The 13,924-nt window shown below is 36.5% G+C and overlaps 1 protein-coding gene across 7 annotated transcripts in view; it reads right to left on the bottom strand.

The window, feature by feature from the left end:
• The window catches only part of SPATA6 (spermatogenesis associated 6), a 144,117-nt gene that overhangs the window by 119,812 nt on the left and 10,381 nt on the right, over positions 1–13,924 (bottom strand). For 4 of the 7 annotated variants that reach the window (XM_043876908.1, XM_043876909.1, XM_043876903.1 and 1 more), the window contains exons 2-4: positions 6,565–6,626; positions 2,190–2,327; positions 638–686 (exon numbers count right to left, since the gene is read on the bottom strand). In XM_043876908.1, coding sequence (XP_043732843.1) covers positions 638–686; positions 2,190–2,327; positions 6,565–6,626 — 249 coding nt within the window. The remainder of the gene's footprint in view (positions 1–637; positions 687–2,189; positions 2,328–6,564; positions 6,627–13,924) is intronic. The other 3 variants (XM_043876906.1, XM_043876907.1, XM_043876910.1) reach the window with 1 other exon arrangement.

Genomic DNA, 13,924 nt, shown 5'->3' with positions numbered 1-13,924 from the left:
AAAGATAAGCAACAGAGCTTTTTACTTCATATTCAGAGCTTGAATAACTTCTCCCCAATATACTTTGCATTGATGTTCTCACAAATAACTGGATCTTTTTATAGTTGATTCCTAGTACTTTGAGGAATTTACTGCTAACCACAACCTTGAAAATGTCACTTTCAAATAATTTATTTACATACTGTGTACCATAAAAACACAAAAGCAAATAATTATTTCAAGCTACTATTACTTCAATCTTCCATTATTTACTCTCTTGACTTGCAACACAATGAGGTTAAAGACAGATTTTTGTTTGCAGGGCAGAATCCCACTTAACACGAATCACAATCCTTACATCATTAACAACTCATAACATCTTAGTCAATAAAAAGTTCAAATAACTCTTTTTGTTATTTTCAAATCAAACCCAGAAAAAGGAAAAATTCCCCGTCTCTGCGACACATGTATTTTTTTTTTATTATTATTACTTCCAGGTATATTCTGAAATTCTAAAAAAAGTTAAAAAAAAAAAAAAGCCCTCACCTTGAGATTTGTCAAGTTCTTATTAGACCCTCTTTGACTTTTATCTAACTCAGGATTAAAGAGCATAATTCTAAAATCTCTCCAAATCAGGAATTAAAAGTTAAAAACTTACATTCAAGCTGTGCAACCACATCTCCAGGGTCCACTGCTTCAGGGAACACCTATGGTGAGAGAAGGCAGAGAGAAACAGGATGGAGAAGAAAAAGTAAAAGGAAGACATATATGAGACAGTCTTTGTGCTTTCTTTCTCATTGCCAGAATATTCCTTTCCCAACCAAAGAAACTTTTGACATTATTGAGAATTGTCACTTCTCTGTTTCCCATGATCACCATGGAAGATTTTACCAACAAATAAAAATTACAGCTGGCTCTGCTTCCCTCTCCAATTTCATCTACTAGCAGTCTTCTCTTTGTTACCATGGTCATATTTGCTTTCTTACTGTTCCTCCTTCTCATTAAGCTTATTCCCAAGAAGACAGCTTTATATTTGCTGTTCCTCTGCTTAGAATGCTTTTATCCTAGACATTTAAATACTACCTCATAATTCAGACTCAATTTCAATGTTACTGCCTTCTCTGGCCAACACCTTTAAAACAAACAATCCTCTTAATCCCTCTGTCCCCTTACCCTCCCTTTATTCTCTTCATGACAGCTCAGTTCAGTTCAGTCACTCAGTCGTGTCCAACTCTTTGCTACCCCATGGACTGCAGCACACTAGACCTCCCTGTCCATCACCAACTCCCGGAGTTTACTCAAACTCATGTCCATTGAGTCGGTGATGCCATCCAACCATCTCATCCTCTGTCGTCCCCTTCTCCTCCCGCCTTCAATCTTTCCCAGCATCAGGATCTTTTCAAATGAGTCAGTTCTTCACATCAGGCGGCCAAAGTATTGGAATTTCAGCTTCAATATCAATCCTTCCAATGAATATTCAGGACTGATTTCCTTTAGGATGGACTGGTTGGATCTCCTTGCGGTCCAAGGGACTCTCAAGAGTCTTCTACACCACCACAGTCCATGACACCTACTATCTAAAAGTGTATTACTCATGCATTTACTTAATTACTGTTTGTTTTTCCTATTATAATGAAAGCTCCAAGAGGGGAAAATGTTTGTATTGTTTATTCGGTGCCTAGAACAGTGCATGGAACAGAGCAGGTGCTCTGTATTTATTCATGGAGAAGAGAAAAGAAAATAAGAAAGGAAGTAAGGAGGAAGAGAAAAAAGGGAAGGAGGGAACTAGGCAAGGAAAGAAAGGTGAGGAATACAATTGGTAATAATTAATCAAAAGCATTAGATTCAAGGGAAAAAAAGAAAAGAGATCTATAGAAAGAAGTACAAGACAGCCATAAGTAAAATATGACCTATTCTTACCTATTAAAATCTCCCCTTTCTCTCTCTTTCTTATGAAGATAAGTATTTATAATTCAAGGTGCTATTTTTTACATAAAGACCACTAAGACAATTTTAGATGTAAACTGATCCATCAAGCAAAAGAGGTAACTGATTCAGTGTATAATATAAGGAATATTTATTTTCAAGCTTCCAGATTTAAGTTATAAATCTTTTCAATTTAAGTACATATTCAAATTTTGTGCTATTCAAATTTTGGAACCGCTTTAATTTTTTTATTTGTTAACATTTGATAGAATATTTGAATTCACCTTTTCAAACACCATTCTGGCATTGAAGACCAATGGAAAATTGGCTGGGACACATTGTGTCTTTTTGTATTGGCCAAACACACAGATGCTAAGATAGATGTCCTCCTTGTCTTTCAGCACCACTCCTGGGCAAGTTACCTGAAAGAAATTAGAGAGATGAATGTGACTGCTTCATGAATTCCCTAAACTATCATATTAAAATAACTTATCAAACATTACATAAAATCACTAGTCTGCTAAGCTAATAAAAATATGCACAGGTTAAAAAAAAGAGAGAGATTCTAGTGTTTACAGAGTTAAATGAAATGTCTTTATAACTTCCATCCCTCTGAGAAATCTATGATTTTCCACTTGGTTACTTGTGCGACATTTGAAGCTCTACGTACTGGCTCTTGGGACAGACACTAATAGTTTTAAACAGTTAGCCTTAGGCTCCTACTTTATGTAGAATGCTGACATAAACTTATTCAGCATCATTTAATCACAAAGGATAAAGATTCAGCAGAAATAAAGCACTATACTAGAGGACAAAAAATACCAAAACAAAGCACAGATCTGACCTGCAGTGCCCTAAGCTGCAGCCCATACACACCCTCATCAAAAGAAATATGGCAAACTTTCAAAGCAAGTGAACTGTAAAGTTTCCAGCCCAGGGAAATATTTTTTAAATATAAAACTGTACTTAACTATTCTCAGGACTGACACAACGATGTAGGGTTTCTGAAACATACACAGCAAGGTCGTTCCAGTTTCTGCCATATTTCATGCCAGTGATCAACTATCCTTAGTAGAATACAGAAGGCTGTCTACATCTTAGACAGATTTGAATCCAATTTATCACATACCTATATTACTCAATATCTCCTGAAACTACAAAGTACATGTGTTATTGTTTCAAACACACATGGATTTCTCGCCACACATTCTTTCATTATATGGATTACTACTCCATTCCATCTCCTCCTCACCTACTTCTATCTCCCAAGGCTTTCATTAACTGACATCTCAATATACAAAACGTCTCTTGATTGGCCAATTATCACTACTGAATTCATTCTAATTCAAACATTTGTTGTGAATTTATTATATTCAAGTAAATAAGTCTTAGCTTCTCATAGCATTTTACAGTTCTTTTAAGGCCCTAATTGTCTCCCCACACGTCCATCAGATAGGTACACCTTACCTCTTTAACTTGACTATAAACTCTTGAGAACAGAAATTTTAATTTCCTCATCAATGTATCCAAATACTCAGACTCTCAGTATTAAGAAGCATCTTAGAAATAATCTAGTAAAGCTCTGAAATTTTTATGCAGGGAAACAACAGATCCCCAATAAAGACAAGGTAATTTACTACTTAAAGTCACACAATAAATGAGTCACTTCATGTCCCTTTGTATACAGCAGCTAAGATTATTTTCTATGCCAGTTACTTTGAGTCTATCTACCTCTTATTCTATTTTCTACTTCTGTCCTAATAATTCACTACTGATTATTAAAATCAATTAAGGTCCTCAGAAATTTCACTCTGTCTGAAAGCTTCATTTTCTACTCCTCATTTAAAACAAACCTGTAGAGTCCTTCTACATATTTGTTATGCTTACAGATGTGACTGCTCCAAATTGAGATGGATGGTTAGTATGAAACACAAGATTTTGAAGATTTTTGAAGACTTGTTCTAAAATATTTTAAGGAATTTTTACCAAAAATAGTGTAAAACATCTCATTAACAACTTTTATATTAACTACATGTTGAAAGGATAATATCTTGATATACTGAATTAAATAAAATTATTATAAAGTTAATTTATCACAAAATTTATCACTAGTGATAATTTATCACTTACTTAGGGCAACTAGTTTATACTGGGCAGTACAGCTCTAATTGTCCTCACTGAAAACTGCTGAGTGTCTTCCCAATTTGTTATATATGATAAGAAGACATGACATCTTTTCTTATCTACAATTCTACAAATTCTACCATTCTTTAAAGGAATACCATGGAACATTCCAAAAAGAAGGCATTAAAAGAAGGTTTAAAGACAATCCTATGGAACAAACAGAAAATAAATAACAAACTGGTTGACTTAAAACAATCATATGGATAATTATTGCCTTTGTTTTTGTTGTTGTTCAGTTCCTAAGTCATGTCCACCTCTTTGAAACATCATGGACTGTAGCATACCAGGCTTCTCTGTCCTCCACTATCTCCTGGAATTAGCTCAAATTCATGTCTGCTGAGTTGATGATGCGATCTAACCATTTCATCCTTTGCTGATCCCTTATCCTCCTGCCTTCAATCTTTCCCAGCATCAGAGTCTTTTCCAATGAGTCAGCTCCTCGCATCGGGTGGCCAAAGGACTGGAGTTTCAGCTTCAGCATCAGGATATTCTGGGTTGATTTCATTTAGGATTGACTGGTCTGATCTCCTTGCAGTCCAAGGGACTCTCAAGACTTCTCCAGCTTCACAACTCAAAAGCATCAAGTCTTTGGTGCCCAGCCTTCTTTATGGTCCAATTCCACATCTGTACATGACTACTGGAAAAAACATAGCTTTGACTATACTGACCTTTGTCAGCAAAGCAATGTCTCTGCTTTTTAATGTGCTGTCTAGTTTTGTCATAGCTTTTCTCCCAAGGAGCAAGCATATTTTAGTTTCATGGCTACAGTCACCATCCACAGTGATTTTGGAGCCCAAGAAAACAAAATCTGTCACTGCTTTTACTTTTTTCCTTTCTATTTGCCATAAAGTGATGGGACTGGATGGTATGATCTTAGTTTTTTGAATGTTGAGTTTCAAGCTAGCTTTTTCACCCTCCCGTTTCACTCTCAAGAAGTGCTTTAGTTCGTCATCAATTATGTCTCATCAAATAAGGAATATCAATAGGTAGATAGAAATTACTTTAAAACACAGAAATTTTAGAGTTGAAAAGTACATAATAAACGAAAAATTCACTAGAGAATCTCAAGAGCAGATATAAGTTGGCAGAAGAAAGAATAAATGAACCTGAAAAGTAGTCAATTGAGATTATCCAGCCTGAGGTAAAGAAAGAGAAAAGAAAAATGAAACAGTCTCTGAGACCTGTGGGAAACCATAAGGCACAGTAACATAGATATAATGGGACCCCCTAAAATAGAGGACAAGCAGCCAGAAAGAACAGTAGCTGAACTAATGGATGAAAACTTCTGAAATTTAAAGAAAAACAATCTATATATTCAATCCAACAAACTCCAATAACTCCAAATCACACACATCATAATCAGACTTTTTCAAAGACAAAGATGAAGAATCTTGAAAGAAGCAAAGGGAAAATGTTTCAGTAGGTACTAGAAAACCTCAATAGTAATAACAGCTGATTTCTCATCAGAAACATGAAGTAGAAGAAGGTGGAATGACGTATTCAAAGTACTAAAAGAAGATATTCGATAGTTCAATATCCAGGATATTCTCCTTCACAAAAGATGGAAAATTAAGGCTTTTCTTAAACAAAAGGATAATTTATCATGAGAACTTTCCTACAAGAATTACTAAAGAGAATCCTTCAAATTAAAATGAAAGGGCAGCAGCTAAAATGTACGGGAAAAACTAAACACCAGTAAGGGAACTACACGGGTAAACCTAAGACAATATAATTGTATTTTTCTCTCACTTATCCATTCTTATTTAAAATAAAATTGAATAAAACAACAATTACTAAATTATGTTGAAGAGCGTATATGTACAAAGATGTTATCTGCATGATAATAAAATTATAAAGAGGAGGAGAGGGAACAAACTAAATAAAAGCAAAGGTTTTATGTGTTATTCAAATTAAATTGGTATTAATCCATACTATATCGTTAAAAATTAAAATATTAACTGTGAACCCCAGAACAACCATTAAGAAAATAACTCAAACAATACAGTAATAGAAACAAGGGAATTAAAATGGCACACTAGATAATAGTTAACACTAAAGAAGTCCCTAATGCAGAAAAAGAGAAACAAAAAAGGCATTAATACAGAAAAGACAGAAAACAAATAGCAAAATGACAAAGGTAAATCCTACCTTATCTTATATTAAAGGTAACTGACTAAACACTTCTCATCAAAAGGTAGAGTTTAGCAAGATGGACTAAAAACTATAGTCCAGGTTTCCCTGGGGACTCAGTGGTAAAGAACCCACCTGCCAATGCAGGAGACGAGGGCTGGACCCCTGGTCTGAGAAGATCCCACATGCCACGGAACAGCTAAGCCCATGCACCCCAAGTGCTGAGCCTGTGCCCCAGAGCCCAGGAGAAACAGCGAGGGCGCCCACATGCTGCGCTCTGAAGGCTGCACACGCTAGAGCCCGTCTCTGCAATAAGGGAAGCCGCTGCAACGAAACGCCACGTACCCAAACTAGAGAGACGCTCCCGCTCGCCACAACTAGAGAAAGGCTCATACAGCAGTGAAGACCTAAAACAGCCAAACATAAATTTTTACAAAATACGTTTAAAAAAAAAATTATAATCCAACCATGTGTTGAAAACAAGAGACTTGCTTTAAATTCAAAGACACACATGGGTTGATAAGTAAAAGGGTGGAAAAAAATAACCTATGCATTATAAATGACATAACAAGTAAAAAGATAGGCAATAATTACACTTTAAGAAGATACAACAACATAAAGATATATGAACTTAACAACTCCAAAATACATGATGGAAAAACCAACAGGCATCTCTCTAAAGAAGATGAACAAATGGCCAAAAAGCACATGAAAACATGTTCAACATCATTAGTCACTAAGGAAATATAAATCAAAATCACAGTGAGATTTCTCTTCATACTCACTAGGATGGCTATAAATAAAACGATGGACAGAACAAGTGTCAGGGAGGGTGTCAAAAAATTGGAACCCTCATACTGTGCTGATGGAAAAGTAAAATGGTGTAGTCACTATGGTAAAATTTTTGTAGTTCCTCAAGAAAAGTAAACAGCTACCACAAGAACCAGCAACTTGCTAGGTATACACCCAGGAGTAATGAAAACATACATCCACACAATAACATGTACAAAAGTATAACAGCATTATTCGTAATAGCCAAAATGTGGATACAACCCAAATGTCAATCAACTGATGGATAAGCAAAATGTGGATAAGCTAAATGTGGTATATCCATACAGTAGAATATGATTTGGCCATAAAAAGGAATAAAGCACTTATAATATACTGATATATACAATGACATGGATGAATCTTAAAAACATTATGCTAACTGAAAGAAGTCAGACACGGAAGTCCACATATTATATAATTCCACTTACAAAAATGTTCATTATAGGCAAATCCATAGATCTAGAAATTAGATTACTGGTAGCCAGGGGTTGGGGGAGAGGGAGATGAAATTATGAAATTTCTTTATGGGGTAATGAAAATGTTCTGGAACTAGTAGTGATTATTACACAACTTCGTGAATATATAATAATTTGCTGAACTGTATACTTTAAAAGGGTGGATTTTATGATGTGTGAATTATTTCTCAAATTTTTAAAAGATTCAGGGTTAAACTAAAATTATAAAAAAAGATATACCATACATTCACTAATCATAAGAAATCTAGGGTAGCCATTTTAATATGATATAAAGTAGACTTCAGAGAAAGATTACCAAGGTTAAAGTGGAACACTTCATATCAATTAAAAATTTGATTTATGAAAAGATACAGAAAATTAAATTGTATGCACCTAATAACACAATGTCAAAGTAATGATGCAAAAAATTATAAACTGAATTTTGACACTTCCTAGTAACCGATATAAGAAGAAGAAAAAAATCATAAAGGGTACAGAAGATATAGACAATAGCATTCAAGTAATTTGACCTAACTGACATTTACATAATACTCTATACAACAACAGAAGTACACATGAAAACACGAATCCAGACAGATGATATGAGCCATAGAACAAGTCTCAATAACCATAAAAGGATATAGGAATTTTTTGCATTCAATATGCAAAAAATCAACTTTATTTCTATACATTAGAAACAATATTTTAGAAAATTTAACACCATTTATAATATCATTAAAATCTAAGGCATGTACTGCTAAGGTACAAATTTAACAAAATATGTGTAAGACATGTATTCTGAAAACTACAAATATTACTGAAAGAATATGAAAGAAAACTAAAGAAATTTACACAACCTGAAAACAATGTTAAGTATTTAAAATCTTTCATCTAATAAGGGGAGAAAATTCCATAAAAAACAAAAATTATGAAATTAAAATAGGAAAAATGTAATTATCTGGCATATGTTTAAAAAGAGACACTAAATGAGAAATCCTAGAATATGTAGTCAATGAAGTTAAAAATCTCTAATAGAGAAGACTTAAAATTTTAAGTTAATAAGGAAATAACACTACAGAATTATCTCAAAACAAGAGGATACAAAAATAAATATTATAACAAAAAGTACTTAAGAAAGAAAATATAAAAGTTCTAATATATGTCTAATTGTACTGCCCGCAGAAAAGAGAGAACAGCATAAAAACAATATTGAAAGATATAAAAGCTAAAAATGTCCCAGAACAGCAGAAACCCACAAATTCTCAGATGGAAAATACAAACCCAGTGCAAAACAGAATAGAAATGAATATATAATTCTATACATCATAGTTTACTAGAATGTATCAAGCATAAAGTGAAAACACATTATCATAGTGAAGATTTTAATATCAAGACTGAAGATTCTATTAACTCCATTACAGTCTGGTACAGGTTATATGCAGACAAAAAATTTAATATAGACTTGAAGATATTTCAGAGAAAATAAATGATCTGATAATGGCAGATAGAACCCTACATCCAACAAATAAATCAATATATCATTTTCAAGTGAATTTGCAACATTTGCAATAATTGGATTATTTATAAATATATACATAATAATTGGATAACAATACACTGAAAATTACAACAAAAACAATCAGTATGACCCAAATTTCATTCAATACTCCCAATGCAATTATATTAAAACACATTAGGACTTCGCCAGTGGTCCAGGGGTTAAGAATCTGCCTCCCAAGGCAGGGGACACAGGTTCAATTCCTGGTCTGGGAAGATCCCATGTGGTGCAGGGCAACTAAACCCATGAGCCACAACTACTGAGCCAGTGCTCTAGAGCCCGTATGCGGCAACTACCGAAGTCATCTGCAGCAAGAGAAGCCGCTAAAATGAGAAGCCTGTGCACCACAACTGAGAGTAACTCCCACTCACCACAACTAGAGAAAGACTGCGCGCAACAACGAAGACCAGCATAGCCAGAAACAATTAAATAAATGAGTGATTTAAAAAAAAAAAATACCACAATAAAAGACAGAATGCATGTATATGTGTGTGTGCATGCATGGGGAGTGGGAGAAGAGGGAAGGGGAGGAAGAAAAAGACACATATAAGTTCTATATCTTGAAATTTAAACAAACTCTTAAAATAGCTCATAAGCCAAAGTAAATAGTATACAATAAATTTTATAAAAATTATAAAATATTCAATATTTTCCTGGAGGAGGAAATGGCAAACCATTCCAGTATTTTTGCCATAAAAAAAATCCCATGGACAGAGGAGCCTGGTGGGCTACAATCCATGGGGTCGCAAAGAGTTGGACACAACTGAGCAACTGAACAACACAACATTAGGCTTAGGGAAAACCATTCAGTATAATTCAAGCTCAGAATATTTTAAATATTATGGGGAATTCCATGGTAGTCCAGTGGTTAGGACTCTGCACTCTCACTTCCAAGGTCCCTGGTTCAATCACTGGTAGGGAACTAAGATTCCACATCACATAGGCCAAACAGTGTGGCCAAAAAAAAAAAAAAAAATTAGGGATAGAAGGGAACTTTCTTAACTTAAATGAAAATCCTACATCCAATATTATATTAGGTTGAAATATATGAAATTGTCATTGCTTTTTAAAGTCAAAAACTAGTCCACTGACAGCATTTTTTTAAGATTCTATCTAATACTGGTGACTTCACCATAACTTAAATAAAATGACAACTATATGTACTGTTATTCCCACTACTTAACACTGTACTAGTCAAGACATAAGTAAGAAAAAGAAAAAAGATTGTACAGAAGTCAAAACTGACTTTATCTGTAAACATGATTTTCCACATAGGAAATCCAAATAATTTACATGAGATTTCAGCAATGTTGCTGAATTCAAAATATGCAAGGACATGCACAGAAATGTTCATCGCAGCACAATTTCTAATATTACAAAATTGGAAAAATATGAAAATGTCATCAACAATAGAATGGACATAGAGAAAAGGAATAGTTTTCCAAGTTCAGTTCAGTTCACTCAGTCTCAGTTGTGTCCAACTATTTGTGATCCCATGGACTGCAGCACGCCAGGCTTCCCTACCATCACCAACCCCTGGAACTTACTGAAACTCATGTCCATCGAGTCAGTGATGCCATCCAACATTCTCATCCTCTGTTGTCCCCTTCTCCTCCTACCTTCAATCTTTCCCAGTATCAGGGTCTTTTCAAATGAGTCAGTTCTTCGCATCAAGTGGCCAAAGTATTAGAGCTTCAGCTTCAGCATCAGTCCTTCCAATGAATATCCACGACTGGTTTCCTTCAGAACGGACTGGTTTGATCTCCTTGCAGTCCAAGGGACTTGCAAGAGTCTTCTCCAACACCACAGTTCAAAAGCATCAATTCTTCAGTGCTCAGCTTTCTTTACAGTCCAACTCTCACACCTATACATGACTACTGAAAAGACCATAGCTTTGACTAGACGGACCTTGTCGCCAAAGTAATATCTCTGCTTTTTAATATGCTGTCTAGGTTGGTCATAGCTTTTCTACCAAAGAGCAAGCGTCCTTTAATTTCATGATGTAGTCACCATGTGCAGTGATTTTGCAGCCCAAGAAAATAAAGTATCTCACTGTTTTGTTTCCCCATCTATTTGCCATGAAGTGATGGGACCAGATGTCATGATCTTAGTTTTCTGAATGTTGAGTTTTAAGCCAACTTTTTCACTCTCCTTTTTCATTTGCATCAAGAAGCTCTTTAGCTCTTATTTGCTTTCTGCCATAAGGGTGGTGTCATCTGCATATCTAAAGTTACAGATATTTCTCCCTGCAATCTTGATTCCAGCTTCTACTTCAATCAGCCTGGCATTTCACATGACGATTCTGCATATAAGTTAAAAAAGCAGGGTGACAATATACAGCCTTGACGTACTACTCCTTTCCCAATTTGGAACCAGTCCACTACTCCATGTCCAGTTCTAACTGTTGCTTCTTGACCTGCATACAGATTTCCCAGGAGGCAGGTAAGGTGATCTGTTATTTCCCTGTCTTGAAGAATTTTCCACAGTTTGTTGTGACTCACACAGTCAAAGACTTTGGCATAGTCAATAAAGCAGAAGTAGATGTCTTCTCTGGAACTCTCTTGCTTTTTCTATGATCCAATGGATGTTGGCAATTTGATCTCTGGTTCCCCTGTCTTTTCTAAATTCAGCTTCACAGTTCATGTACTGTTGAAGACTCGCTTGGAGAGTTTTGAGCATTACTTTACTATTGTGTGAGATGAGTGCAGTTGTGCAGTAGTTTAAGCATTCTTGGGGACTGCCTTTCTTTGGGATGGGAATGAAAACTGACCTTTTCCAGTCCTGTGGCCACTGCTGAGTTTTCCAAATTTGCTGGCATATTGAGTGCAGCACTTTCACAGCATCATCTTTTAGGATTTTAAATAACTCAACTGGAATTCCCTCACCTCCACTAGTTTTGTTGGTAGTGATGGTTCCTAAGGTCTACTTGACTTTGCATTTCAGGATGTCTGGCTCTAGGTGAGTGACCACACCACTGTGGTTATTTGGGTCATTAAGATCTTTTTTGTATAGTTATTCAGTGTATTCTTGGACCTCTTCTTAACATCATCTGCTTCTGATAGGTCTATACCAATTCTGTCCTTTACAGTGTCCATCTTTGCATGAAATATTCCCTTGGTATCTCTTAATTTTTTTGAAGAGATCTCTAGTCTTTCCCATTCTATTGTTTTCCTCTATTTATTTGCACTGATCACTGAGGAAGGCTTTCTTATCTCTCCTTGCTACTCTTTGGAACTCTGCATTCAGATGAGTATATCTTTCCTTTTCTCCTTTGCCTTTAGTTTCTCTTCTTTTCTAAGCTATTTGTAAGGCCTCCTTAGACAACCATTTTGCCTTTTTGCATTTCTTTTTCTTGGGAATAGTCTTGATCACTGCCTCCTGTACAACGTCATGAACCTCTGTCCCTATTTCTTCAGGTACCCTGTCTATCAGATCTAATCCTGTGAATCTATTTGTCACTTCCTCTGTATAATCATGAGTTAGACAAGGCTGCTGGTCCATGCGATCAGACTGGTTAGTTTTCTCTGACTGTGGTTTTCACTCTGCCTGCCCTCTGATGGAGAAGGATAAGAGGCTTATAGAAGCTTCTTGATGGGAGAGACTGACTGAGGGGGAAACTGGGTCTTGTTCTGATGGGCAGGGCCATGCTCAGTAAACCTTTAATCCAATTTTCTGTTGATGGACAGGGCGGTGTTCCCTCCCTATTGTTTCACCTGAGGCCAAACTATGGTGGAGGTAATGAAGATAATGGCAACCTACTTCAAAAGGTCCCGTGCACACACACTGTTGCATGCCCCCAACCCTGCAGCAAGTTACCGCCAACCCACGCCTCTGCCAGAGTCTCCAGAACACTCACGGGCAAGTCTGGGTCAGTCTCTTGTGGGGTCACTGTTCCATTCTCTTGGGTCCTGGTGGGCACAAGGTTTTGTTTGTGCCCTCCAAAAGTCTATTTCCTTAGTCCTGTGTAAGTTCTGGCAGCTTCACAGTAGGGTTAATGGCTACCTCCTCCAAGAGGGCTTATGCCATACCCAGGTCTACTGCACCCAGAGCCCCTGCTGACTCATACCTCTGCAGGAGACACTCAAACACAGTTCTGGCTCAGTCTCTGTGGGGTCCTTGGGTCCTGGTGCGTAAAACATTTGTTTGAACCCTCCAAGCATCTCTGGTGGGGTTTGATTCTAAACATGATTTCACCCCTCCTACCATCCTCCTGGATGGTTCTCCTTTGCCCTTGGACGTGAGCTAACTTTTTTTGGTGGGATCCAACATTCTCCTGTCGATGGTTGTTCAGCAGCGAGTTGTAATTGTGGAGTTCTCACAGGAGAAGATGAGTGCACGTCCTTCTACTCTGCCATGTTGAGAACTATGAGCCATGCCATGTAGGGACACCCAAGACAGACGGTTCTTGGTGGAGAGTTCTGACAAAACATGGTCCACTGGAGAAGGGAATGGCAAACCTCTTCAGTATTCTTGCCTTGAGAATCCCATGAACAGTATGAAAAGGCAAAAAGATAGGACACTGAAAGATGAACTCCCCAGGTCAGCAGGTGCCCAATATGCTACTGAAGATCGGTGGAGAAATAACTCCAGAAACAATGAAGAGACAGAGACAGAGTAAAAACAACACCCAGCTGTGGATGTGACTAGTGATGGAAGTCAAGTCTGATGCTGGAAAGAGCAATATTTCATACCAACCTGCAATGTTAGGTCCATGAGTCAAGGCAAATTAGAAGTCATCAAACAGGAGATGGCAAGAGTGAATGTCAACATCTTAGGAATCTGTAAACTAAAATGGACTGGAATGGGTGAATTTAACTCAGATGACCATTATATCTACTACTGTGGCCAAGAATCCCTCAGA

The sequence above is a fragment of the Cervus elaphus genome, chromosome 20 (genome assembly GCF_910594005.1).
Source record: "Cervus elaphus chromosome 20, mCerEla1.1, whole genome shotgun sequence".
Classification (NCBI taxonomy): Eukaryota; Metazoa; Chordata; class Mammalia; order Artiodactyla; family Cervidae; genus Cervus; species Cervus elaphus.
Note: the sequence above shows the minus strand (reverse complement) of the source record. Positions and strands in the feature narration are given on the sequence as shown.